The sequence below is a fragment of the Delphinapterus leucas genome, chromosome 10 (genome assembly GCF_059928025.1).
Source record: "Delphinapterus leucas isolate spDelLeu-1000000601 "Yukka" chromosome 10, BTC_Dleu_Yukka2, whole genome shotgun sequence".
Taxonomy (NCBI): Eukaryota; Metazoa; Chordata; class Mammalia; order Artiodactyla; family Monodontidae; genus Delphinapterus; species Delphinapterus leucas.
In genome coordinates, this window is record NC_143138.1 from 26,447,247 (window position 1) to 26,474,843 (window position 27,597).

Below are 27,597 nucleotides of genomic sequence, written 5' to 3' on the forward strand. Positions count from 1 at the left end.
CCTGACAGGCTGGGTCACTTTATCTATTCACATTGATTATGAAAGTCAGCTGTGGCCAGACCTTGGTGGTTTTTTTTTTTTTTTTTTCACCCTTCTTCTCTCAGCCCCTCTTACAAGCACCCCTGCCTGGATTTGCATGAGGAAATAATCAGATTAGGCCTTTCACGGTGAGTTCATATGGAGTTCTCTTTCTCCAGTGTGCTACTAACTGAATAAACGTGCTTAGTGGTAAATTGTAAATGACATTATGATTACCAAAGCCAGCATGGGTTTCATTTAAAAGTGATCAGAATTGCAGACCACAAAAATTGTGACTGGCAGATAAGGCCATTTGGAGAAATCAGAAAAGAAAAGACAAAAAAAAGTGAGAAAGAGAATCATTACTGAAAACTACATCCTTCTCCAATGGAGAGAGGTAGGAGGAAGAGAAACCCAGGGAAGGAAGAGATGGATCGCTATTTAGAAGGGAAGCTAGACTGTCCATGTTGGTGCTGCCAGCTGTGTCTGGGAGAGGGGACATGACATGTGTTTGGGTGTGTGTAGCCCTCTCCTAAGGAGTTAATGTCAATTCTCTCCCACAATGAAGAACTGCACCCACGTAGGAGCTTTGGAATCCCAGGGCATTGCTTTCCTATGCTTGATTTTTGCCTCACATCAAAATTAAAATACCGGAATTGATTAACTCTGAAGGTGAAATAGGAAAATTGATGGTAAGATACCAATAAACCACCGTCTCTTAGTCATTGGTAAGTTTTGGAGAAATAAAAGTAAAGTTTCTTATTTATGAACACCAGGATTCCACATTTGGCTACAAAACTACATAATGTGACTTGCTGATAATCTTTAGTCTATTGCCTTTGTTAAATTAGTGGCTATACGGTTATACTTCAGGGAAAGTATGCTAAAATATTAAAAAGGCCAAATGGTAATAGAAAAGAAGCAAATGGACTCTTGCCAAATATGTGACTTGACAAATAACCAAAAACCTTTCCGTGAGTTCCTGTCAATAGACTGTGTTAAGAGAACTCCTGACTATACAGCACCCTTCCCACAGGGTTAATCATCACAGCTGACCCCACATCTAAATACAGTCCCCAAATGAAGCTATTTGGATTCCATTTTATTTTGCCAAAAGCACATGTAGAAGTTAAAAAATATGTTTTTCTCTTCCTCCTCTTCCTCATGGCTGTTACTAAGTAATTGTGTGAATCATAATTGCTGTGAGTCGGTTTTTCCATCTACAAACTACGGATAATTAAACTTGCTATTAGAAAGTTTTAGGTAAAGGAAGTTAGGGAGGGAGGGAGGAAAGAAAAAGGGAAGGAAGGAAGGATCACCAACCTTATAGCTTGAGGGTATCTTTGTAGTGAGGTCAAGTCTTCCTCTTGGCATTCTAATCCCTGTTTTATCCCATACCCCTTCCAGGTACCATTCCCATGAGTCTATGGACTTCCTGTCAGATATTTCTCTATCTGAAGCTCTCCCAAGCAACCATTATATATTATTTGCAACAACATGGGATGACCACCCTCTGGCCATCTAAGACCTGTTGAAGCAATAAGTCAGAGTCTCCCATTGACAAAACTGTGTGAAAGTTTTGTCTTATCAGGAGGACCCCTCTGATAGTTTCCATGCCACTGTTACAGAATATAAGGATACGGTGTGTTTTCCTTAGTATCCCTGCTGCCTCAGTCATTACAGCAAATCCACCAGCACATTCTATTTACCGTCTGCAGAAGACACATTGTTCTCCTGATTCATTCATAGGCTCATCCAACCTTTCACTCCCTTCCTCCACTTGTTTAATGAATGAATGAATCAGCCAAGAAAAAAAATGCTTTGTCATAACAGAATTTTTTTGAGTGTGGACAAATCTATTATGTGATTCAAGAGCAGAAGATTCATATAAACATAATCAGCCATAATTTTAGTCTTATGGTTTCATGTGAAATGGTTGGATCTCTCACAGAACACTATCAAATATTAACATTAATTCAAGGGGCAATTCTCACAATGCCCTTCTGTAGTATACTCTGTTCTTGTGATGAGTTGGTTTAAACTGCATTCAAGCTATAGAATAATAATCTTATAACTAGACACCTGGAAATAATAGATAAAAATTATTTGAAGAATAGGAGTTTTGAAAAGGACATTACATGTCAATCAACTAATACATATTAAGGAATTTCTACTGTGTTTGAGGTAGGATGTTAAACCCTATGGTAATTTAAATATGAGATATGGCCTTGGGCCTTGAGAAATAACACCTTAAGGACATTGGTTCCTAGTGTTTATGTAATTTATCAAAGTACATATAGTTAGTTAGTAGCAGAGAATGATTGAGAATCATATCAACTAAGAGAATAAGTATTTTATTTAGGTACAGTTCCAAGAATTTAGCAATCTACAGAGGCCACTATGAAAGACCTTATAACTCCTGAATGAGAAGCAAGAAAAATAAAGTCAGAGATCTATAAAACTGGATGGAATGTGAACGATTCATCAATGGCATCAGCATGGCTGAAAAAAGTGTGTAAAAAGGAGAGTGAGCAGTAGGTTTAGAAAAGAGGAACTAGTGTGATTTGAGGATAATCCATGAGGAAAGGCTACCTTACTATCTCATTTGAAAATGATATACCTGTAGTAGCGATTGATGTATCAGGGCCTCAAAGCAAAATTTCCATGGCTATTAAGATCGTGCAATTAATTAATCCCCTTCATACTGGTTCCATGCTTTGGAAGATAATTCTTGATTTCACATTAGCGTTTCCATATTATATTACCACAGGGGAAAAACACACTGTGTATAGGTGACCATTTAAAAAATATTTTATAATTAAATCTCTACTTAGATTAACAATTTCATATTTAATGAATTCAAGTGATTTAAGAGACATAGAGCAATTAGAATTTTCCGCTTTGTGTCAGTTTTCAAGGAATCTGCCTATGTCATCGAAGTTTTTGAACTTGTTGGCATAAAGTTTGTTTGTAAGAGTCTCTTAATCTTTGCCGGTAGGATCTGAAGTAGTAATCCTTCTTTCATCCCTGAAATTGGTGATGTGTCTTCTTCCTTTATATCTTGATCAGTCTAGCGAGGGGTTAATCAATTGGTTGACATTTTCCAAGAACGAAATTTTAGCTTTGTTCACTTTCTCTGTTTTTTCTTTTTTGTTTGTTTGTTGTCTGTTTCATTGACGTTTGCTGTTACATTTATCATTTCCTTTTTTTCTACTTACTCTTGGTTTACTTTGCTCTTTTTCTGGATTTGTAAGGGAGTACCTAAGGCATCACTTCTAGACAATTCTTCTTTTGTAATATAAGCATTTAACATAAGTTTCCTTCAAAGCAGTGTTTTTGCCACATCCCACAGTTTTGATATGCTAAAATTTCATTATCATTCCATTTGAAATATTTTACAGTTTTCCTTATAATTTTGACCCTTTTGTTGCTGTTATTTTTGAGGTTCAGGTAAACTGTGTGTCCTACTCCTGAAGTAGCATTTTGGTAATTAAGTTTATTGACACCATAGGCAGCTTTGGCACAGATTTTTTTTTTCTTCTTTCAGCTTTCCTCAGTGCCCTATAACACTCTTTTTTTAAATTGAAGTATGGTTGATTTATAATGTTGTGTTAGTTTCTGATGTACAGCAAAGTGATTGAGTTATACATATATTTTTTTTTCATTATAGGTTATTACAAGATATTGAATATAGTTCCCTGTGCTATACAGTAGGACCTTGTTTTTTCAATCTATTTTATATATAGTAGTTTGTATCTGTGAATCCCAAACTCCTAATTTATCCTTCTCCCTCCCCTCTTCCCCTTTGGTCACCATAAGTTTGTTTTCTATGTCTGTTGAGTCTGCTTCTGTTTTGCAAATAAATTTATTTGTATCATATTTTAGATTCCACATATAAGTGATATCATATGATATTTGACTTTCTCTGACTTACTTCACTTAGTATGATAATCTCTAGGTCCATCCATGTTGCTGCAAATGGCATTATTTCATTCTTTTTTATGGCTAAGCAGTATTCCATTGTATATATATATATATACCACATGTTTATCCATTCATCTGTCGATGGACATTTAGGTTGCTTCCATGTCTTGGCTATTGTGAATAGTGCTGCTATGAACATTGGGTGTATGTATCTTTTCAAATTACAGTTTTCTCTGGATATATGGCCAGGAGTGGGATTGCTGGATCATATGGTAAATCTATTTTTAGTTTTTTAAGGAGCCTCCATACTGTTTTCATAGTGACTACACTAATTTACATTCCCACCAACAATGTAGGAGGGTTCCCTTTTCTCCACACCCTCTCCAGCATTTATTGTTTGTGGACTTTTTGATGATGGCCATTCTGACTGGTGTGAGGTGATACCTCACTGTACTTTTGCTTGGCACAGATTTCTTCTCATATTACATGGAAGGAAGGATGCAGAAGGAGGCTAGATCATGCTCAAATGTAGTACATCCTACATAGTAATAATTTGATTTTTTTTTGGTTCCAGTCCTTAGGCTACTTAGATGAACGTGCAGTAAGGAAAATTAAAATATGTAGAAAACAATACAAGACAATTTTGTGACTATTAATTTAAAGTCAAAGGAACTTTTTTTGGTTGGAAGGTAACATATACCTTTGAATTCAGAACAGGAAGTACTCTAGGTTCATAGACAGGAAGATTAGGAATAGTGGGAATAGTGAATAATGCTGTTTCTTTAAATGTTTTCATTAGCTGCAGTCATCCTCAACTTGGGCTCTATTTAATGTCAACACTCCCCAAATTACTACTTTCCTCTTCTCCGCCTGTTGTATTTCTTTATTCTTCGTGTTTAGAGAAAAAGTATGAGGAAATTATATAGTCTGACATCCAAACTATTTCACAATCTGGTTACAATATACCTTTTCAATTTTAATATACCTCCATAAAATCTCTGTTCCCGCCCCCTCAATCTACCTCTTTCCCATTGACTCAAATATCATTATCCTCTTCTCGCCTATCCTTTTTCCATTATGTAGACCTTAGTGATTATTCCTTTTTCTTAATTACTTTGTTTATTCAGCTCTTTTACCACTTAGCTAGTATGCCCATTATTAACTTTAAATAGCATATTATGTAACATATAAATTTAAATTATATTAAAGAGCTGTATCTTTCCATATTTTGCCCAAGAATTTTTGCATTCTCACACTTGAATATTCAGTAAATGTTTCCTGAGGTTACTGATGATGGTGAGAGTGATGGATTGTAAATCATCTTTGAGAGATTGTGGTTCTTACGTCACTTGTTTATTTTCCTTTATTTTATAGGCACATTTAGAGACGAGCAGAAATGCACATACCGATCGCTGATACAAGGCTACATCTGCAAACAGACTGACCAAGTGATCTTAATTCTTGACAGTGCTGATGCCACTTGGGCAATGCAAAAGTTATATCCAGTTGTATCTGTGACTAGTGGTTTTGTTGACACCTTCAGTAGCGTAAATGCCAATACTCCCTGCTCCACTTCAGGGTCTGTATCTGCTTTCTATTCCATTTTACCCACCAAGGAAATCACCAAGGTCTGCTTTGTGGATCAGACTCCTCAAGTTTTGCGTTTTTTTCTATTGGGGAACAAAAGTACCTCCAAGCTCCTCTTGGCTGTATTCTACCATGAACTCCAGAGCCCGAATGTTTTCTTAGGGGAAAGATTCATTACACCTACTCAGGTTCGATCAACTTCCTCACTGCTGAATGGGTCTATTGGCGCCAACTATTTCAGCATCATGGATAACCTCTTGTATGTTGTCCTACAAGGAGAGGAGCCCATTGAAATTCGCTCAGGTGTTTCCATTCATTTGGCCCTCACTGTGATGTTTTCAGTTCTAGAAAAAGGCTGGGAAATGATGACCCTTGAAAGACTAACTGACTTCTTGCAGGTTAGCCAAGACCAAATCAGGTTTATTCATGAGATGCCTGGTAATGAAGCAACCTTAAAGGCCATGGCTGACCGTAGAGCAAAGAGAAAGCGCAATTGCCCAACTGTGACTTGTGCCAGTCATGATAGAGTTGGTCAGCGTAGACTTCTCATGATGGAAATGAGCTCATATAGAGTCCTACCACCCACCACTATGGAAACTATCTCAAAAGTGATGGTCGTTGAAATTGGTGATCTGCCAGCAGTAAGGAACACTGGAGTAATTCCATCCTTATCAAGTAACAAATTACAGACTTTGGCTCACCAGGTTATCACTGCTCAACAGACTGGAGTACTAGAGAATGTTCTGAATATGACTATTGGGGCCTTACTAGTGACTCAGTCAAAGGGAGTCATCGGCTATGGGTAAGTACTAATTATAATAACTTCTAAATGAGAGCTGATTTCTTGGATGCATATTGCAAATGTCAGCCTACTTACACTGAGTCACATAACCTGTCTGCTTTTTAAGATAAGAATAAAAATGTCAAGAGCCACTTATAGACTTAAATTCTCAATTTTAAAATTCTTTATTAAATCTGTAGTCTTCATGGTTATTCTATTTCCTGGGTAGATGTAGACGTTTTATTTTGGTACTTTAAAATGAAAAACATGGAGGAAGAGATTTTTCTAAGGCAACTTGTTTTCAATATGCTTGTTCATTCATTTATCATGTAATGCATATTTAAGCAGTGGGCTAGATTCTGGGTTTGCTAAGGTGAAACAGATATGATCTTTGCCTTATGGGACAAAAACACTATCTATCACAATTCCATAGAGCTATGAGCTAAGACTTGAGTACTCAGGGTGTTGTTAATAATACTGCCTGTAGGGACTGGGGAAGAGACTTATATTTAGGAACATTTTGGAGGGATGCCCAGGAGTTTACTAAGCTAAAGCCGTGACCCTGATTGGGTTTTATTTAACCTAGGATTATAAAGCCCTGAAAGGATGTCAAATTGCGTGAGGCAGAACATAATTGCTGCCAACTATGTTTATGGCACAGACCTGTGTAGGATCCATAACATCCTTTGTGCTATGCTATTCTGACTCTACAAGCTTGTATTTTGAAGTTCTTTACCAGATCAATGTTTACTACACACTTCAGAAGTAAATTTAGCTGAATATTTCCCCGAGCTTAGTAAATGAAGAAGTACATGAAGTACACAATAAGAGGAGGCAAGTATAAATGACTCTCAATTTTTTTGTACATTGTATTACCCAAGAAATGAATTGTCCAGCCCAAGTTCATCTAAGACATCTGTCACAAGGTCAAGACTGTTAGAGTCCCAAGCTCTAATTTTTAGCAGATACAAAAGAACCAGAAATGATACTGCAAACTGAGAGACAATATGAAATTGCCATAATGCTTAGAAAACGTGTATAAACTAACCGTTTCACACATGCATGCTGCTTGGCTATAGAGGACTCAGAAGATTCAAACATGGATATTCCCTGCAAGCTTGTCATCACCACTGGAAAAATAAGCTCAAACCTATGCACGTTTTGAGTTGATATAGTTGATGTTGGGTCCCTGAAATAGGTAAAAATTATTTAGATTCTGAGCTGTGTTACTCAGTGAAAGTTTAGAATGCTCATATTGTTTTAGATTATTCTCTTGCTGCTTTTTCACTGTATTTGTCATAGTGCTAATAAATAAGCAACTAATATTTAATGGGTATTAATTACTTCTATACAACCATCTCCAGTGGATGTGGTATTCACTATAAAGTAAAAAGCAAAACAAAAAGACATACCTTCACATTTTAAGGAATATTCAACTAATACATTGATTGCCTTTTTATACGTAGAGCAACATATCCAAATGAAAACTTTGCTAATGTTTATGTATCATATTTTACCTGTCTTTGGTGTTCCTCTTCCTTACAGGACACTAGTATGTACGGAAGATATGGAAAGAAAACTCAAGCAATTTTTTTTCTGGATTCTGGTTGATGTGAAGGGCTTTGAGGATTGTTAGCTTAGAATTTAAAAATACTCCTAGTTGCATGAGTGCTCAGAATCTATTATATCTTGGATAGTTTTACTAACCACTAAACCTTCACCATGTTATTGATGTAATTATGATATTATGCATGATAATATAAAAATCAGGAATCTGAGAAAGGATGGTGCTAATGTATCTTAGCTTACATTTAAATATATTTTCTTTCCTTTAGTCCAGTTTCATTTAGATTCCACCGAGTTCTTATGAGCATATTCTATGTATGGGTGACTAGAGAGAAATAGAGCCAGTTCTTTGCTCAATTTTATTTAGATTTTACAGTACTGAGCTTTCTTAATAGGCCATCCTTCCAAAATGACTGATTTTTATATTATATAAAAAAAGACTCGATTGGGATTGACATGTATACACTGATGTGTATAAAATGGATGACTAATAAGAAAAAAAATAAATTAAAAAAAAACCCAAAACAACAACAACAACAAAAAAGACTCAGTGAATATTTAGCTTTTAACTAGAAGGAGAGCAAAGTCAAAGAGTAGAAGCAATGGAGATAAAGCAGAGGAAACCCAGGAAAGAGAGTGGACCCAGCACAAGTGTAAGTATGCACACATATGTGTGTGGGATATCATCCTATCGTGAGCTTCAGAGAAAAGAGCACCTTTATTGCCCACCATCTGTCATAGCCATCATGTTTTCATTTTTGACTCATGTATTTCTGACTTGATAAGAAACTGCTGAACATGTATCGGCAGTTTCACATTAGTAGCTTTTTAAGTTTCCTCACTCTGTATAAGGAGCACCTTATCAAGCTGACTTGGAATAGAGAAGAAAACTCAGACAGACAATTGGTGACATGTAGCATCAACTTTCTGTTGGGATGTGTTATAGTCCCCATCTCTCTGTTTCTTTAGTATTTTAAGAGAGGTTTCCTAGATATGCAAAAAAAAAAAAAAAAAAAGCTTCTGAAGCTAACGAAAGGCTGCTTCTTAAGTATATCTGAATAAATCTCTGCAGAATGAGAAATGCCATGTCCTAAGGGACTTAACGAGAACCAGCAAGTTTTCCCATGGTCCTAAGAATTGTACAGTACGGTAAACAACCCTGAAGCCCGGGGCAGATCCCAGGGCCAGCCCTGTTTCTTTCAACTTTGATCAGTGTCAACTCAGACTTCCATTGAACTCACTGGAGAGCCATTGACAAGCTAATGAATTGACCTTTAGACAGCAGAAATTAGTCTGAGGACACAGGCCTTTCAGTGGAAACATCTACAATGTTCTTTAAAGGTTCACTCTTGTTAATTTAATGGCGTTACATGCATTTCAACAAATTGAGGCCATATCAGATATTTACTTATCAAGGGGAGTACTACCTGCTTTCAAAAAGCTACCCACTTTCTGCTTTGTGGGGAGAAATGGAGTGCTATTTTTTTAATCAAATAATATACAACACATTGGCCTCTCCCAGTCTTTACCCTCCTCTAGAGGCATCTAGATTTAAGTGTCTTCTGCATGGCTAAGTCACTTCCATGAACCTGTCTTCCGTCTTCCAAAGCTTTGTTAACCTCTGTTGTTGGTTGTTCTCTCCTCTCCTGCCTTCTTTATCCATGTTGATTTACACCATTTTTATTCATTTTTCTCCTTTTAAGTAATTTCGGTGGAGTAGAGGGAACAGAGATAAACATATGTTCAACCTCTGCTTTTTAAACTTGGGGTTCCCAACGAGGGTCTTATTTTATATTCTGCCTTTTATCTGGAATCCTGGCAGTAGAAATTTGATTTTTGCTCTTTTGAGTTTCTTTCCCTCCTGTCTTTTCTTCTCCTCCCTCTCTTTCTCCTGCTTCATAAAAACAACCCACCTCTAAATAATATCCTTTGTCATATAGTAAGCATAAATATATCTGTATCTTTCATGGAAGTTTAGCTATTGAAATGCTAAAGCTATTTGTGGTTGGCAGAATTTCTAAAATGACCACCCAAAGGTATGCTGCCCTAATCCTGGGAACCTATGAATAGGATCAGATAGAATTTCTATGAAGACACTGTGTTATGTGGCACAGTAGACCTTAAGTTGGAGAGAATACCCAGGATTATCAAGGTGGCACAATTACACACAACAGCCCTTAAAACAGGAGAGCTTTATCCTGCTGTGGCAGAAGAGGAAGGCAGAGAGATTCCAAGTGTGAGAAGGAATTGAAGTGTCACTACTTTTAGGATGAAAGGCACCACATGAGAAAAAAATCAGATGCACTTTGTAAGTACAGAGTGGACCTTAGCTGACAGCCCACAGGGAAACAGGGACCTCCATTCCACAGCCACAAGGAAATGAATTCCACCAACAATTGGAATGAGTTTGGAAGTGGATTCTCCTGAGAGCCTCCACTTAAGCAGTGAACCCCCAGCCAAGCCTATCTAAACTCTTGACCCACAACCTGAAGATCATAGATTTGTGATATTTTAAGCCACTGAGTGTGTGGAGTTTTGTTTCACAGCCGTAGAAAACTAATACGCTATCTCACATAAAACTCTTTGTTTCTGACATTGCCATGAACCTTGGACCCTAAAAACAGTTATAGGGAATGTGAGCATGGCTCTGTGGCGGTATACACCTATGTGTTTTTGCACCCTTCACATTAGTAGCTTTTTAAGTTTCCTCACTGTGTATAAGGCACAACTTATCAAGCTGACTTGGAATAGAGAAGAAAACTAGGAGAGACAATTGGTGACATGAGTCTTTTGGTGACATTCAGGCTCATTTAACATCTTCTCTTGTGCAATCTCTCCCTGCCCCTTGGGCACCTGCTTTCTAGGAAACAGCTATTTGGAGTATGCAAGGACAGGGTCTTTCTGTCAACACTGAAGGATGCTCTTCTCAAGACTGGCAGAATATTCATCCGGGAAGGGATTCCCGTACTGCTAGCCTGTCTCTTTCCTCCCTCCTGGCAAAACCACAGCTTTGCCATTAAAGAGTGTTTTTGCACCATTTCTTTTTTTCACTACAATACAAATTCATTGCTTTGTTGAGTTAGGTGGATGGCAAAATTATCATAATGGTATTTTATATATGTGGCTTTGTGGGAAAATGAGATGCTCTGCATAAGTAAACTTTCCATTTAATTAAAAATTGTTTATTTTATCACTACATTTTTAAAAAGACTTCATCTCTTAAACTAAAAAGAAATAGATATTATCCAGCCTTATTAAATGGAAAATAATGTAGACCTTTCACATTTTTATTGATGATTCATGGTCATCATTAAAGCTATCATTTATTTCACAGCTCTGTTACTGCAGTGATGCCCTTAGGGACCCTTGTTCTTATACTAAGTGGCCCCAGACCACTAAATCTTTGATTCTACTTCTACAGTTTACATTTTCCCTTCTCTCTTCCTTATAAACAGGAGGAAAATTCTAATCCATTATTGCTGTTGACTTATCTGCATCCAGTAGTTTTCCACCCACATGCACATGTAGTTCTAATTCCAAAATTGAACCGGAACCGTACTACCTTACAATCAATTTAAGATTTATGTGTACGGGTGGTGAAGTTGTAGCTAAATATGATAAAGACTCATGATAACTTACATTTGAATGTTTTTTATTTCCCAAACATTAACTGAACAGTTATTATGTCCAAAAAATTGTATGGCTCATATGAAAATCTAGAGATTTTAAAATTAATAGATAGGGAAAACAAACATTTACACAACTGTCTAATAAGAATATGGTATATTAAATCTCATTATTCTATATCTATTACAAGGAAATCATTAATTCAATATGAACCTGCTTAACCATTAATCTAGTTTTTCATAAAATTAGTATATTTTTATCTTTATAATATTCATTCGTTGGTCAAGGCTTCAATTTACTATTATACTCCCAAGAGTACCTAAGCAGTGTCATGCACCATAAGTGATCATTAAATACATGTTGCAAATAGTGAAATGTAACCAGTTTGACTTCTCTGCTATTCTAATACTCCTGTGCAACCAATATCCTGTAACAAATCTCTTCCATCAGAAAGATCTTGAGTGATTTCTCTTTTCCTGGTTAGACTATGACTGCTAGGGGACTCCATCACAAACAGGAAATTTTGAATATTTGTGTATGATCTTAAAAAATGTATTCAGAATTTACATTATCCCAGATAAGATATTCATGCTAGATTTATTATAAAATATTATTTTGAACAATTTTCTGACTAAAATACTTAGGTTTTGACCTCTGAGTTGACCTTGTTGGAGGATGTGCCATGTTTATTTTGTGTCTTTATATTCTCATGGCACAGTGCAACCTATGCCTGTGGTTCCTCAAATCTCAGTTTGAAATGAAAAATTCCAAAGAACCATAAGAGTTTAATAACAAGTATTAGAGCACAGCAGTAAGTGCACCAGTTCAAGAGTGTATCAGAATTTGAAGTTGGCCAGTCCAAGATAGGTGGCGGCTTTCTAGAGGCATTTTAATGACCTAAGAACAGAGGAAGTGCATGGTGGGTACTGATTGGTCATAGTGTTCCTATAGTAACATGTATTGGATGCTTGTAATGTGTGAAGTTTGGAATCACTATGCTATGGTGCCAGAAAGAAACCATGAGATCATAAGACATTTTTTTCTCTCTTAGGAGTTGATGGCAGCTAAGGGCATTTGGCTAGGTTTAACAGGGAGCATTAGGACTATGAAATATAAATAAAATGGTATGTGTCAGCTCTGAAAGATAGCCAGGAAAGTCATTCTTGCCTTACGGACTCTGTGGAAGAACATTCCTGAGGGACCGAGGTTATGGTGTTGTATTTATCTTTGCCTATCTCATAGTGCCTAAAACAATATTTGTACATGGTGGAAGGGTTAACATTTGTTTGTTAAACTGAACCGAGTGGAGAACTTGCTTTCTTCTTCCAGGGTACAGAATCTCGCAAACTCCTCTGAACTTTAAGTTCCCTCACGGCATACCCTAAAAAATTTAATCAAAACATGGGGCTCTTTTATAGGAACCTGACTTAGTAACTTTGAGGAGGCCAAGGCTGAAGAGGAAGTGAGGAAGTATCTCAAAACGCCCCACCCTCACCTCACTGCCCAGAGCTAGCCTTCATCAAGATGATTTATTTATTTGTTTGCTCAGTTTGCCATGCAGATAGAAACAATCCCCTCTTCTGTAGGGGAAGCATTTCAGATCTGGCAGATTAAAAAGCAAGAGTTGGAGTGAATAGTAGTGATCTCTGAACTCAGACATTTCTGTATTTTCTTGGTCTTTCTCTTTTGCTAGCCCTTAAGCACTGAAGGAAAAAAAAATTCTTCCACATACCTGGCTGGCTATTGGAAGCTGTGAAATAGTGGTTAAACTGGGAGGATTGGAGGGAACTTTCCTCCCCCATTTTTTAAAGTTTGGCTGTAGGTCCTTCCGCCTGCAGGCTACAGTCACATTAGCGGTTGGAAATTGGATAACGACAGCACAATGACAAATCCAGGTTGCTTGCAATAAGTTGCTAATCCCTTTGCTTTAATATCGGAGCAGCGGATAATGAGGTTTGGACATCACTCCGGTTTACTGACGACCCCACTGGGGCCAGCAATAGAACCTTACAACTGTCTAACAAGGCGTCAGGTGATTCCCGTCGTCACAGCAACGGACACTGGAATCTAATCTTCCCTCCATCCCTTCTAGCACCCAATAACGCCTAGGTTATATAAGTGGCCCATCATTGCTTGGTAACTTGAATCAATTAACGTTAATTCGCACAATGCTATGATGTATTGTGATCACTTTCATTTCAGGGAAGGGGGAGAAATTGCTATAAGTCACCTAAAATGAGGTTGTCTGTGGTGCTGAGGTATTAATTGGGTGTCCATATTAAATGCAAAAGGAGCCCCATCGTGAAAGGAAAGTGGATGAGTGACTCTCTTGGCTGCTATTGACCTATCAGAAGAAGACAGTGCCCTTTTCCTTTGCTTTTATCTATTACAGTTTTCCCTATTGCGTGTCAAGTTGATGTATTATAAAAAATTCATTTGGTGACCTTTCACCCCCTTAGCAGATTAAACAATTTCACTTCGATGGCATCATTAACAAGACCCTGCATTTAATGATGATTTCTCTAAAAGGCCACGGAGATTCGATTTTAAGCTAACAGATTTATTGCACTATTATAACATATCGTAAAAAACTGTACCACCTACGGTCAGGTTTTAGGTTAGAAACTGCCTACGAGTTTATGTGGAGCTTAAAGTGGTATTACCTTGGGATATGCTGTAGCAGCAAGTCTCTGACCTCCAGTGGGATGCTGTTTACATTTAATCAGAGATGTTTGCTCACAATAAACTTTAAAGTGTGTCAGGGATGGGCCTTTTAGCAAGTGTTCAGGTAGTTGGTTCCCATCCCTTCGTCTCTAGACATCAACGTACTTATGTCAGGACCTTGGATGGAGTCTTTTGGTTTCTTTAACCTACACGGCCAGCCTGCATCCTGTCCTGCATCAGAAAGCTTTTAAGAAATAGGCCAGTGGAGAAATAGCATCTGATAACAATGTTAGAATTTTCCAGTAACCTAGGAGCCATAGAGGATGCAATGAATAACATGGGGTTTTAAAATATGATTTCAATTTTTTCTTTAAATAAAAAGGAGCCTTACTCATTCAGGCTAAGCAAACTAATAAATGATGATCAGACTAGTGTGTGTGGAATTCCCAGTGAGTGATTCTAGCAGAGGTCAGGGCCTTAGCTGGTAAATGACCAAAAGGGATTCGTAGGACCACACATGCCCCATCCCCCATTTTCCAGGATTCTCAGGGGAGAGGGAAATTGCTCCCTACAGAAACTTCATAGTTTGTGATCCTCTGTATTTGTTCTTGCACTGTTTCCTCTTCTTAGGACTAATTGTCACCTTTACCTCACATACACTCTCTGTTAAAATAAATATCCTTTTCTCCTCACATAAGAAAAAAAAAAAAGATTAGGGGATCAAGTAGTTGACTCACAAGCATTTAATTGAGGGCTGGGTAGGATACTATTTAAAAAAAAAACTCAAAGCCTTGTTAGACCTGACCTAGGGTGTTTTGAGGGTAATCTATTACCCTATATTAGGGTAATATGTGTGATATATGGTGTCTATATATATCCATTTAATTGCTAAAACTCTATTGCATGCCTCTGATGTGTAATACACAATAGGCTTAATGGGACAATAGGTGTATAACCCAGAATATTCGTTTAATAGAGCTGCCTTGGGTCTTCAAAAATACCAAAGCCCCGGTAAAAAGATGTTTTGAGGTATCATGAATTATGTAACTATTTTATTTTATAATTATTCCATTTTATTGCTAAGTCACATCAGCAATTAATGTGCTCAAAAGAGATGAAAAACAGTATAGCTCTGGACCTTGGTCATACACTTACTCTTGGTAAGACCTTTGGCAAAATACTTAAGCCTTTTTGGACCTCAGTTTCTTCATGTGCAAATAAGAGTACCTATGTCATAGTGTCACTTTAAAGATGCAATGAGTTTATAGGTAGAAAGCATAGAATAGTACTTGGTACAGGGTGTAAGTGCTCAGCATATATTAATTATAAATAAGTATTATTCTCCCTAAGGACTTCATTCAACTGAAATCAATTAATCAATGAATTCCACAGTTGTCGATTCTATTTAGTGCAAGCACCCTGTGGAGACAATGAACATGAAATGGCGGTTGTGAGATTAAATGAGCTATTCCATGTGAAACAGTGGTGTGGGAGGTTGCTCCCAGGCATCTCTTTCCAGTTCTTTTCGGTGACGTCATCTTGGTACCACAGAATTAGCCATGGTGAATGTATTTATACTGTGGAAATTGGAAAACACTAACACCTCTTGGGGGAGAGCTGGTTTACTAGCATACTTAGAACACATCCCCACCTTCTAAATATTTTAGTTTGCTAAGTTGCCTCACTAAGGCTTTTTTGGAGCTGATACTAACAAATTGTGATAAAAATCTAAGTTCATAGTATGTTCTCCTCCCACCTCCCCCACCCCCCCTGCCCCAACCAGTGCATTCTTTCCTATGGCAAAGCAAACATATAAAGTAAATATATAATTATTCTTTAGTTATAAGGTCATGTTTGCTATACAGTGTATTATTCAGTTTCTAGAAACAAAGGCAAATGCAAATCTTCTCACTGGTAATAATGTGTTATGGAGAAAAGCTACTGCAGTGATATGATATCTGTAATCTTAGGCATGTATTCTTTTCTTTTTTAACATGTGCCAGAAATACAAGCAATTTCGAAACTGGGAACTTGATATATATTCGGCCCTATGGTCTTTCAGTCCTAGTCCAGCCTTCAGATGGAGAAGTGGGAAAAGAGCTTACAGTACAACCACAGCTCATTTTTCTGGATAAGCAGGTACCTTGTGCACAGGTAACAATCTTTATTCAGAGCCGGGTACCATGTTGTATTTGGCGCACGTTTCATATTGCATCATCTTCACGATACACATGTACAGAGTGCCCACCCTGTGACATTTGGTGCACTTAGAACATCTGACTACTTTCATTATTTTCCTTCCATTTCACAGCCTGCTTTCCTTCCACTTTCTATAAATGTCCAGAATTTGATCAAGGGTAAAAATAGAATTCTGATACTTTTTCTCCTCAAGCAAATTTTTTTTGCGGTACGCGGGCCTCTCACTGTTGTGGCCTCTCCCGTTGCGGAGCACAGGCTCCGGATGCGCAGGTTCAGCGGCCATGGCTCACGGGCCCAGCCGCTCCGCGGCATGTGGGATCTTCCCGGATCGGGGCACGAACCCGTGTCCCCTGCATCAGCAGGCAGACTCTCAACCACTGCACCATGAGGGAAGCCCTCCTCAAGCAAATTCTTACAGTAGGTCTCATGTATCTTCTCAGAAATCTCGCCTTCTCCAAGTGTTGGATCTATATCTGAAGAAGTCATTTCATATGCTAATGAAGGAATTTATGCCATCACATCTGCATTATAGTTCTATGTTATTTTAAATGATTTCTCCTGTATGTGGTTAAGTACAGCATCAACAAGAGGCTTCTGTGCTTAATTCTAATTTCAGTGTCCATGCCCTCTGATTCTATTTTATCTTGTCTATATTTACTAATATCAAGGGGGGAAGAAGTGAAATATGGTACTCAAATCAGCTTTCCACTCTTGACTTTAGAAATGCCTCCCCTGACGTGCTTACAGAGGGCGGAAGGCCATGGGCCTGAGGTCCACACTTCTGCTCTAGCCTGGCACTGACCCAACTCTCTCCTGCTTTGTCGTCTTAATCTTTCCTTCCTTATTAACCCTCAGCACACCGTGCCACTCTCCTTTTCTGTAAACTTAACTTTCCTTTCTCCTCTTCACTGCCCTGCCCCAATTTTTCTTGCAATAATCTCCCTTCTCTCTGCTCAGTAAGCTAATTTGATATATTCTTCTTAACATGAGAAAGAAAATATTTATTTATTATTTTTTTCCTTTGTTTATTTCTCATGAATGTGCGCTTTATAAAAGATTCTGTGTGAATCCTCTTCTTTTTCAGATAACTTCACAAAATTCTCTTCTGAGTCCAACTTTTCCCCTTTTTTCCTGTTTCCAGAATCGGAGAGTAGAGTCGTTGGGGCCCCCATCAGAGCCTTGGGTCATTTCTGTTTCTCTGGAAGGGACATCAGATTCCATGCTGAGAGGTAGGTACCTGTGACATTCGGAGACCTGCTATAATTGCATCCGCACAGAAATGTTTGCTGCTGTTGGGAATCTATAACAAAAGCCGCTAATACTCAGTATCTTTGTTAGTTTGGAAGAAATCCCCTTCACCACCAGTCTACAACGCCAGTGTCTGCAAAAGGGAACATTAGGTTGGCAGGAGATGTTTAACAAACCATCTACCCACCTACCCCCACCCCTGCCAACATGGTGAGGAGTATTATTGTCATACCTGTATCTTCAGTATGGTGTAAGGAAAAGGTCATGGCCCCCTAATCATGTACAGATGATTCTCTGGTACAGTATCAAGTCATAGGTACAATGTGGTTTCTATGGGGAAACAAACACTGGCTCTCAATGTTAAAAAGAATAAATGTGATGGCAAATGCAAAGCGCCTGGCCCAGAACAGGCCCTGAGAGCTCATTTTCTCCTCTCCAGCTTTCTTGGTCCTCCGTTACCTTCCTGTTCAGTCCCAGTACCACTGCTAGCTTCATTTACTTTTCTGGAGTTGTGCATATGAAAATCAAAAACCACCATTCTGTTCTTTGCTTCTGTAAGTTTTACTATTTTAGATACTTTATATACATGAAATCATACAGTGTTAGTCCTTCTGTGACTGGTTGATTTCACCTAGCATAATGTCCTCAAGATTCATCTATGCTGCAACGTATTTCAGAACTTTTTTTTTTTAGTTTTATTTATTTATTTCTTATACAGCAGGTTCTTATTAGTTATCTGTTTTATACATATTAATGTATATATGTCAATCCCAACCTCCCAATTCATCCCACCACCACCCCTTCCCACGATTCCCCCTTGGTGTTCATACATTTGTTCTCTACATCTGTGTCTCTATTTCTGCCTTGCAAACCGGTTCATCTGTACCATTTTTCTAGATTCCACACATATGCGTTAATATACGATATTTGTTTTTCTCTTTCTGACTTACTTCACTCTGTATGGTAGTCTCTAGGTCCATCCACATCTCTACAATGACCCAATTTCGTTCCTTTTTATGGCTGAGTAATGTTCCATTGTATATATGTACCACATCTTTATCCATACTTCTGTTGATGGGCATTTAGGTTGCTTCCTGGCTATTGTAAATAGTGCTGCAATGAACATTGGGGCGCATGTGTCTTTTTGAATTATGGTTTTCTCAGGGTATATGCCCAGTAGTGGGATTGCTGGGTCATATGGTAATTCTATTTTTAGTTTTTAAAGAAATCTCCATAGTGGCTGAATCAATTTATATTCCTACCAACAGTGCAAGACGGTTCCATTTTCTCCACACCCTTTCCAGCATTTGTTGTTTGTAGATTTTCTGATGTAGCCCATTCTAACCGGTGTGAGGTGATACCTCACTGTAGTTTTGATTTGCATTTCTAATAATTAGTGATGTTGAGCAGGTTTTCACGTGCCTCTTGGCCATCTGTATGTCTTCTTTGGAGAAATGTCTATTTAGGTCTTCTGCCCATTTTTCTATTGGGTTGTTTGTTTTTTTGATACTGAGCTGCATGAGCTGCTTATAAATTCTGGAGATTAATCCTTTATCAGTTGCTTTGTTTGCAAATAATTTCTCCCATTCTGAGGGTTGTCTTTTTGTCTTGTTTATGGTTTCCGTTGCTGTGCAAAAGCTTTTAAGTTTCACTAAGTCCCATTTGTTTATTTTTGTTTTTATTTCCATTACCCTAGGCAGTGGGTCAAAAAAGATCTTGCTGTGATATATGTCAAAGAGTGTTCTTCCTGTTTTCCTCTAAGGGTTTTGTAGTGTCCAGTCTTACATTTAGGTCTTTAATCCATTTTGAGTTTATTTTTGTGTATGGTGTTAGGGAGTGTTCTAATTTCATTCTTTTATGTGTAACTGTCCAATTTTCCCAGCATCACTTATTGAAGATGCTGTCTTTTCTCCATCGTATATCCTTGCCTCTTTTGTCATAGATTAGTTGACCATAAGTGCATGGGTTTATCTCTGGGCTTTCTATCCTATTGCATTGATCTATATTTCTGTTTTTGTGCTAGTACCATGTTGTCTTGATTACTCTAGCTTTGTAATATAGTCTGAAGTCAGGGAATCTGATTCCTCCAGCTCTATTTTTTTCCCTCAAGATTGCTTTGGCTATTCGGGGTCTTTTGTGTTTCCATACAAATTTTAAGATTTTTTGTTCTAGTTCTGTAAAAAATGCCATTGGTAATTTGATAGGGATTGCATTGAATCTGTAGATTGCTTTGGGTAGTGTAGTCATTTTCACAATGTTGATTCTTCCAGTCAAAGAACATGGTATATCTCTGCATCTGTTTGTGTTATCTTTGATTTCTTTCATCAGTGTCTTATAGTTTTCTGCATACAGGTCTTTTGTCTCCTTAGGTAGGTTTACTCCTAGATATTTTTTTCTTTTTGTTGCAGTAGTGAATGGGATTGTTTCCTTAATTTCACTTTCTGATTTTTGTTGTTAATGTATAGGAATGCAAGAGATTTCTGTGCATTAATTTTGTATCCTGAAACTTTACCAAATTCATTGATTAGCTCTAGTAGTTTTCCGATGGCATTTTTAGGATTCTCTATGTATAGTATCATGTCATCTGCAAACAGTGACAGTTTTACTTCTTCTTTTCCGATTTGGATTCCTTTTATTTCTTTTTCTTGTCTGATTGCTGTGGCTAAAACTTCCAAAACTATGTTGAATAATAGTGGTGAGGGTGGACGTCCTTGTCTTGTTCCTGATCTTAGAGGAAATGCTTTCAGTTTTTCACCATTGAGAATGATGTTTGCTGTGGGTTTGTCGTATATGGCCTTTATTATGTTGAGGTAGGTTCCCTCTATGCCCACTTTCTGGAGAGTTTTTATCATAAATGGGTGTTGAATTTTGTCACAAGCTTTTTCTGCATCTTATTGAGATGATCATATGGTTTTTATTCTTCAGTTTATTAATATGGTTTATCACATTGCTTGATTTGTGTACATTGAAGAATCCTTGCATCCCTGGGATAAATCCCACTTGATCATGGTGTATGATCCTTTTAATGTGTTGTTGGATTCTGCTTGCTAGTATTTTGTTGAGCATTTGTGCATCTATATTCATCAGTGACATTGGTCTGTAATTTTCTTTCTTTGTAGTATCTTTGTCTGGTTTTGGTATCGGGGTGATGGTGCCCTCATAGAATGAGTTTGGGAGTGTTCCTCCCTCTGCAATTTTTTGGAAGAGTTTGAGAAGGATGGGTGTTAGCTCTTCTCTAAATGTTTGATAGAATTCGCCTGTGAAGCCATCTGGTCTTGGGCTTTTGTTTGTTGGAAGATTTTTAATATCAGTTTCAATTTCATTACTTGTGATTGGTCTGCTCGTATTTTCTATTTTTTCCAGGTTCAGACTTGGAAGGTTATACCTTTCTAAGAATTTGTCCATTTCTTTCAGGTTGTCCATTTTATTGGCATAGAGTTGCTTGTAGTAGTGTCTTAGGATGCTTTGTATTTCTGCAGTGTCTGTTGTAACTTCTCCTTTTTCATTTCTAATTTTATTGATTTGAGTCCTCTCCCTCTTTTTCTTGATGAGTCTGGGTAATGGTTTATCAATTTTGTTTATCTTCTCAAAGAATCAGCTTTCAGTTTTATTGATCTTTGCTATTATTTTGTTTGTTTCTATTTCATTTATTTCTGCTCTGATCTTTATGATTTCTTTCCTTCTACTAACTTTGGGTTTTGTTTGTTCTTCTTTTCTAGTCCATTTAGGTGTAAATTTAGATTGTTAGATTGTTTATTTGAGATTTTTCTTGTTTCTTGAGGTAGGCTTGTATTGCTATAAACTCCCCTCTTAGAACTGCTTTTGCTGCATCCCATAGGTTTTGGATCATTGTGTTTTCATTATCATTTGTCTCTAGGTATTTTCTATTTCCTCTTGATTTCTTCAGTGATCTCTTGGTTTTTTAGTAACATATTGTTTAGCCTCCATGTGTTTGTGTTTTAACATTTTTTTCCCTGTAATTTATTTCTAATCTCATAGTGCTGTGGTCAGAAAAGATGCTTGATATGATTTCAATTTTCTTATATTTACCGAGGCTTGACTTGTGACTCAAGATGTGATCTATCCTGGAGAAGGTTCCATGTGCACTTGAGAAGAAAGTGTAACCTGCTGATTTTGGATGTAATGTCCCATAAGTATCAATTAAATCTATCTGGTCTATTGTGTCATTTAAAGCTTGTGTTTCCTTATAATTTTCTGTTCGGATGATCTGTCCATTGGTGTAAGTGAGGTGTTAAAGTCTCCCACTTTTATTGTGTTACTGTCAATTTCTTCTTTTATAGCTGTTAGCAGTTGCCTTATGTATTGAGGTGCTCCTATGTTGGGTATATATACATACAATTGTTATATCTTATTCTTGGATTGATCCCTTGATCGTTATGTAGTCTCCTTCCTTGTCTCTTGCAACATTCTTTATTTTAAAGTCTATTTTATCTGATATGAGTATTGCTACTCCAGCTTTCTTTTGATTTCCATTTGCATGGAATATCTTTTTCCATCCCCTCACTTTCAGTCTGTATGTGTCTCTAGGTCTGAAGTGGGTCTCTTGTAGACAGCATATATATGGGTCTTGTTTTTGTATCCATTCAGCGAGCCTGTGTCTTTTGGTTGGAGCATTTAATCCATTCACAGTTAAGGTAATTATTAATATGTATGTTCCTATTACCATTTTCTTAATTGTTTTGGATTTGTTATTGTAGGTCCTTTCCTTCTCTTTTGTTTTCCACTTAGAGAAGTTCCTTTAGCCTTTGTTGTAGAGGCTGGTTTTGTGGTGCTGAATTCTCTTAGCTTTTACTTTTCTGTAAAGCTTTTGATTTCTCCATCAAATCTGAATGAGATCCTTGCCGCGTAGAGTAATCTTGGTTGTAGGTTCTTCCCTTTCATCACTTTAAGTATATCATGCCACTCCCTTCTGGCTTGTAGAGTTTCTGCTGAGAAATCAGCTGTTAACCTTATGGGAGTTCCCTTGTATATTATTTGTCATTTTTCCCTTGCTGCTTTCAATAATTTTTCTTTGTCTTTAATTTTTGCCAATTTGATTATCATATGTCTCTGCGTGTTTCTCCTTGGGTTTTTCCTGTATGGGACTCTTTGCACTTCCTGTACTTGGGTGGCTATTTCCTTTCCCATGTTAGGGAAGTTTTCGACTATAATCTCTTCAATTATTTTCTTGGGTCCTTTTTCTCTCTCTTCTCCTTCTAGGACCCCTGTAATGTGAATGTTGTCCCAGAGGTCTTTAGGCTGTCTTCATTTCTTTTAATTCTTTTTTCTTTATTCTGTTCAGCAGCAGTGAATTCCACTATTCTGTCTTCCAGGTCACTTATCTGTTCTTCTGCCTCAGTTATTCTGCTATTGATTCCTTCTAGTGTATTTTTCATTTCAGTTATTGTATTGTTCATCTCTGTTTGTTTGTTCTTTAATTCTTCTAGGTCTTTGTTAAACATTTCTTGCATCTTCTCGATCTTTGCCTCCATTCTTTTTCCGAGGTCCTGGATCATCTTCACTATCATTATTCTGAATCCTTTTTCTGGAAGGTTGCCTATCTCCACTTCATTTAGTTGTTTTTCTGGGGTTTTATCTTGTTCCTTCATCTGGTACATAGCCCTCTGCCTTTTCATCTTGTCTATCTTTCTGTGAATGTGGTTTTTGTTCTACAGGCTGCAGGATTGTAGAACTCTTGCTTCTGCTGTCTGCCCTCTTCCAGTTACTTCTTGCTCTACCCTGGCTTTGAGTCTAAGCTCATTCACATGCCTCCTATAAAATATGTACCTTGGCATACTGCATACATTACCCATACCCAGTTCCTTACTCACACTCCATACCTTATTGTATCCCATACCTACTCCTCTACTATACCTTACTCAGCCTCCATACTTTACTGTGCCCCACTCCTGACACATACTCCCCCCATTCGTCATTGGTTTCCTCTCAGTTATCCCAAGGATATCATCACTGTCTAGCTTAGAATCATATTGGATCATGCAAAATGAATGAGGCATGAAACTGTTTGTTATTTTCCTCCATTAACACCAACTCATGCTCAAGCCAACTGACTCCCCTGGATCAGTATATTCACCGTTGTTCTCTTTGGGAGATTCAATGAGAGCGTATGAGGAATGGGCTGAGGTCATCTTATATGCACACGTTTTTGTGCATGTGTGTGAGTGTTATGAAATAGGAAAAAAATCTGGTGTCATTTTCTTTGTAGAATGCCCACATCACCAAACACCCTATTTCAATGATTGAAAGTATCTCTTGAAGCCATCATGAAATATTTCTCCTTAACTTCAGGAAGAATGGAAGCAAAACCATTTGGCATGGATTACCTAATTTATTCTAAGTATTTCCTGCAGAAAAATAACAACAACAAAACCCGGTCTATATGTCTAGCCTAAATCTTTTGTTCTGCAGTTTAACTTCATGTTCTTTTGTCTCAGTAAATCCTCTTCAGTTCAAAAAAAAAGAGGTTATAACCAAAAATGGGTTTATATACGCAAAGACAATTATTTTAGGGTCCTTCAGATCCTTTGATATTTAGCTATAGATCCTAGTTGTAGAAAAAATGTGTTCTTAATACTAAAAAAATAAACTCTCAACATTAATGATGTAACAGTTTGCTAGTGTGGATAGCTAAGGGTAAGAGGGATAGTTTTGGGGGTGAAAAGTATTTTAGAAACCCTATGCCCTACAGAATCACATTCAAGTAGCATTCCCTGATAAAGCATGTCATCAGCTTCAATCTTGTGTGAAGCCCAACACCCCATCTCCTCCCAGGTTCCCTCAGCCAGGACCAGCTTGATCAGGGAGCCTGTCAATGACATTTGTCTATTTTACAATTACCATTCCAGAGATATGATGAACCCCGGAGTCATGTACTGTACTTGGCAGCAAACTGCCTCAGCTTTGGGGCACATATGCTTCAAAGCTGAGAATATCGTAGATATATATGGGAATCTTTGTAGAGATCTCTGAGGCAAGCTTGTATTTAACACAAAAGCAAACCGATTTGGAGCTAAAGTACTTTCCATTAGGCAGTTTGGCGGCTGTTCTATGAGGCAGACTCACTGTGCTCGCCCGACACATTTCAATTAAATGCTGCTTTGTATTCCTCCAAAGATGGGAACAATAAGAACGTTTGTCAAAGGGAAAACTGTAGCAAATGATTTCATGTTGAACATCTGTACTCTGCAGTTCACTGTTTGCAAGAGTTTATTGACCATAATTTTGATGCATATAGGTTTTAAAGAGTATAAACAGCGTTTGTCTTGGTGCCTATCGTTTATTTCAGTCTTGGCTTATTTATTTCCATTTTTTCTGGGCATTTTATTTATTTCGGGACTCTGAAGAGATGAAGGAAAAGATGTTTCTGAAAATGGAAATTTTAGTTAGCTCTGAAAAATTGATGAAGAAAGACAATGTTTTCCCAAAAAGGATTGAGCAATTGAATTGAGAAATAGAACACTATGCATATTCTATCTTTATGATACCTTTCAGCCTTAAAGATCTCAAACCAATTTTTAAACTTTAGGACCACTCTCCTATCTCATTGTCCATCATACCAATCATAGTGACATTTCCAGAGTGAAATGGAGCAGCTGTTAATTAGCAAAGTAATTTGAGGATAGTGGAGTCAGAAGACTAATTAAAGGCATTGTGAATGGGATCCAGAGCTAAGTTTCCTTCTTTTACTTTATAAATGGATGGCCTATTGTTAGAAGATGTCAGCTTTCCTTTTTGCATTTTATTCAGGGAAACCATAGCCCAGACGATCCAAGTTGCTGAAGAGGGTAGCTTTTATCACTCCTGATTTGATGCATTGCTGTGGTCCTGATCTATTGGCCTAACTCTGTCACCGCATAAACCACAGATCCCTTGAATAGAAGAGAGGCAGAGCCTAGAAACTGACCACCTAGAAAGAGAATAGACTTTCTTTCTTGAGAGACATTTAAATATTCAGTATATAATAAAGGCTAAGAATACAAACTTTGAAAACAGGCAGATTTGAGCTATAACCCTCTCACCACGTAATTTAACCTTTCTTGAGTCTATTTCTTAATCTCTAGAATATCGGTAATAGTATATTTTATAGGGTTGTGTAGTTTATGTACAATGATGAATATAAAGCACAACGTCTGGCATAGTAAGCTTTCAATATATGTTGGCTTTTGTTGTTATTATTCTATCTTGGATTATTTAGTTCCAAGATTTGTCTAAGAGAAGCCTGATGGATTTAGTAACCTCTTCAATTAAATTTTTTTTCCCATATTGTCCATTTGCCTCTCTACAGGGAAGACTTGAAGAAATCGCTCTTGTGTAGGTAACTAACATTCACTTTTTGGTTTTGTGTTTATTTGTAGGATGTACTCAGGCAGAAACTCAAGATGGTTATGTGAGGTTCTCCAACTTGGCAGTTTTGATCTCTGGGTCAAATTGGCACTTTATTTTTACTGTCACTTTCCCTCCAGGTAATTTCAGCACAGTGTGTTTTTATTATCTGTTCCTTTTTAAAAAAAAAAAAAAAACTCCTTCTCCTTTATAATGGGACTAGCTTCTATCATGAATAAGAAGTCATTGTAGTTTAGAGAAAAAAATCCCCTTGGTTGTATCATTAAGGTGTGAGAAGCAAGAACACATGTAGAAATCAAGCCTCATGAGAATCATGGTAAGCAAGAATCCAAATGTACATTTTCCTCTAGTTATTAAAATTTACTTTGAATGTTCTATTTTTTTTCTATGACATTTGATGGAATTTGGTTGGGTATTAATTTAAGAATTTTAATTTATAAGAAGGAGAGTCCCGGGGTATCAAGTATTATGAAATCTTATCTTTCAGTCCTGCCCTCCTCATCCACTGCCCCACCCCCACCTTTAAAATGGTGACTGTACCCACTCAAAATCTTGGTACTTTAGAAGGGTAGGTATAAGGTGTGTGTAAATTGCTTATATGATCCAGTTCTTCTTGACAAAACATTAAAGAGAAACCTTCTCCCTTCGGAAGTATTCTTGACAAAGTTTGCTTTATTAGAGTGTAATACTATTCAGTAACTTTGTAGTAAATAATATGTTACTTGAACTTCAAAGCCAGATGAGCTTATGAAAAATACTACTCTCCCATTTCCATGATGGGTAGAGTCCAGGCTGCACCCTACAGAGGGGTAGCGAGAGTCCAGTTTTGGACATCCTTTTTATAAAGGATTGAACTCTGATAGAGACACAGAATTACCACTTGAAAAAAGTTATCTAAATATTGTAATTTACCAGAAAAAAACCCTCCTCACCTAAGAGAGCATCTGAAAGAGTTCTAAAAATACTAACACCACGTTTGAACTGAAAGGTAGATAATTATAATCAGTTATTAATTTGAGTCAGGGAAATTAGTCTGGTACTTAAGACATGCCGTTGTGGAAAGTAGTTAATGCGCAGCTGTGATAATGCAAAGTTTTAAAAAATACACTAGAACAATCATGAGTGGATTTAAACTGCTTAGATATTGGAAATGGCAAACGAAATTAAATGTTTTGATGTGAGGTGTCTGAAGCCCAACAACAAATATTTAATTAAGGCCAGGTATTAGTTCTCCTTCATGAAACTTAAATTCAAACCACCAGTATACTTTTCAAAAAGTTAAAAATATGGCTCTCATGAAAATATATAATGAGTACTTGTCAACAAGTTACTTTACTCTTTAATGAGGGAACCAGGAGGATGGCAAGGTTTATAGCCTGGAAAGGACTGCTTTGAAATCAGTTTGCTAAACTGGATACAGGGCAATCAAACTCTAATCTTTGAGTTGCATGTCTACAAATATCACTTCCATTCTTACTGGATGAAAATCACTTGCAGCTTACCAATCTTCTACAAATTCACAAGACTGGACCCCTAAATATTGAATATTAAGTTAAACAAAAGTGTGTTCCAGAGAATTTGATAAACCTTGGATGGGCTTGTTTGAAAATGCTCCAGTA

General features: G+C 37.3%; 1 protein-coding gene across 1 annotated transcript in view; it reads left to right on the top strand.

Annotated features, from left to right (window-relative positions):
- PKHD1 (PKHD1 ciliary IPT domain containing fibrocystin/polyductin) overlaps positions 1 to 27,597 on the top strand; it is a 425,169-nt gene that overhangs the window by 378,241 nt on the left and 19,331 nt on the right. The window contains exons 60-63 of the mRNA XM_089918628.1: positions 5,317 to 6,331; positions 16,171 to 16,306; positions 17,508 to 17,595; positions 25,990 to 26,097. Of these exons, the coding sequence (XP_089774754.1) occupies positions 5,317 to 6,331; positions 16,171 to 16,306; positions 17,508 to 17,595; positions 25,990 to 26,097 (1,347 nt within the window). The remainder of the gene's footprint in view (positions 1 to 5,316; positions 6,332 to 16,170; positions 16,307 to 17,507; positions 17,596 to 25,989; positions 26,098 to 27,597) is intronic.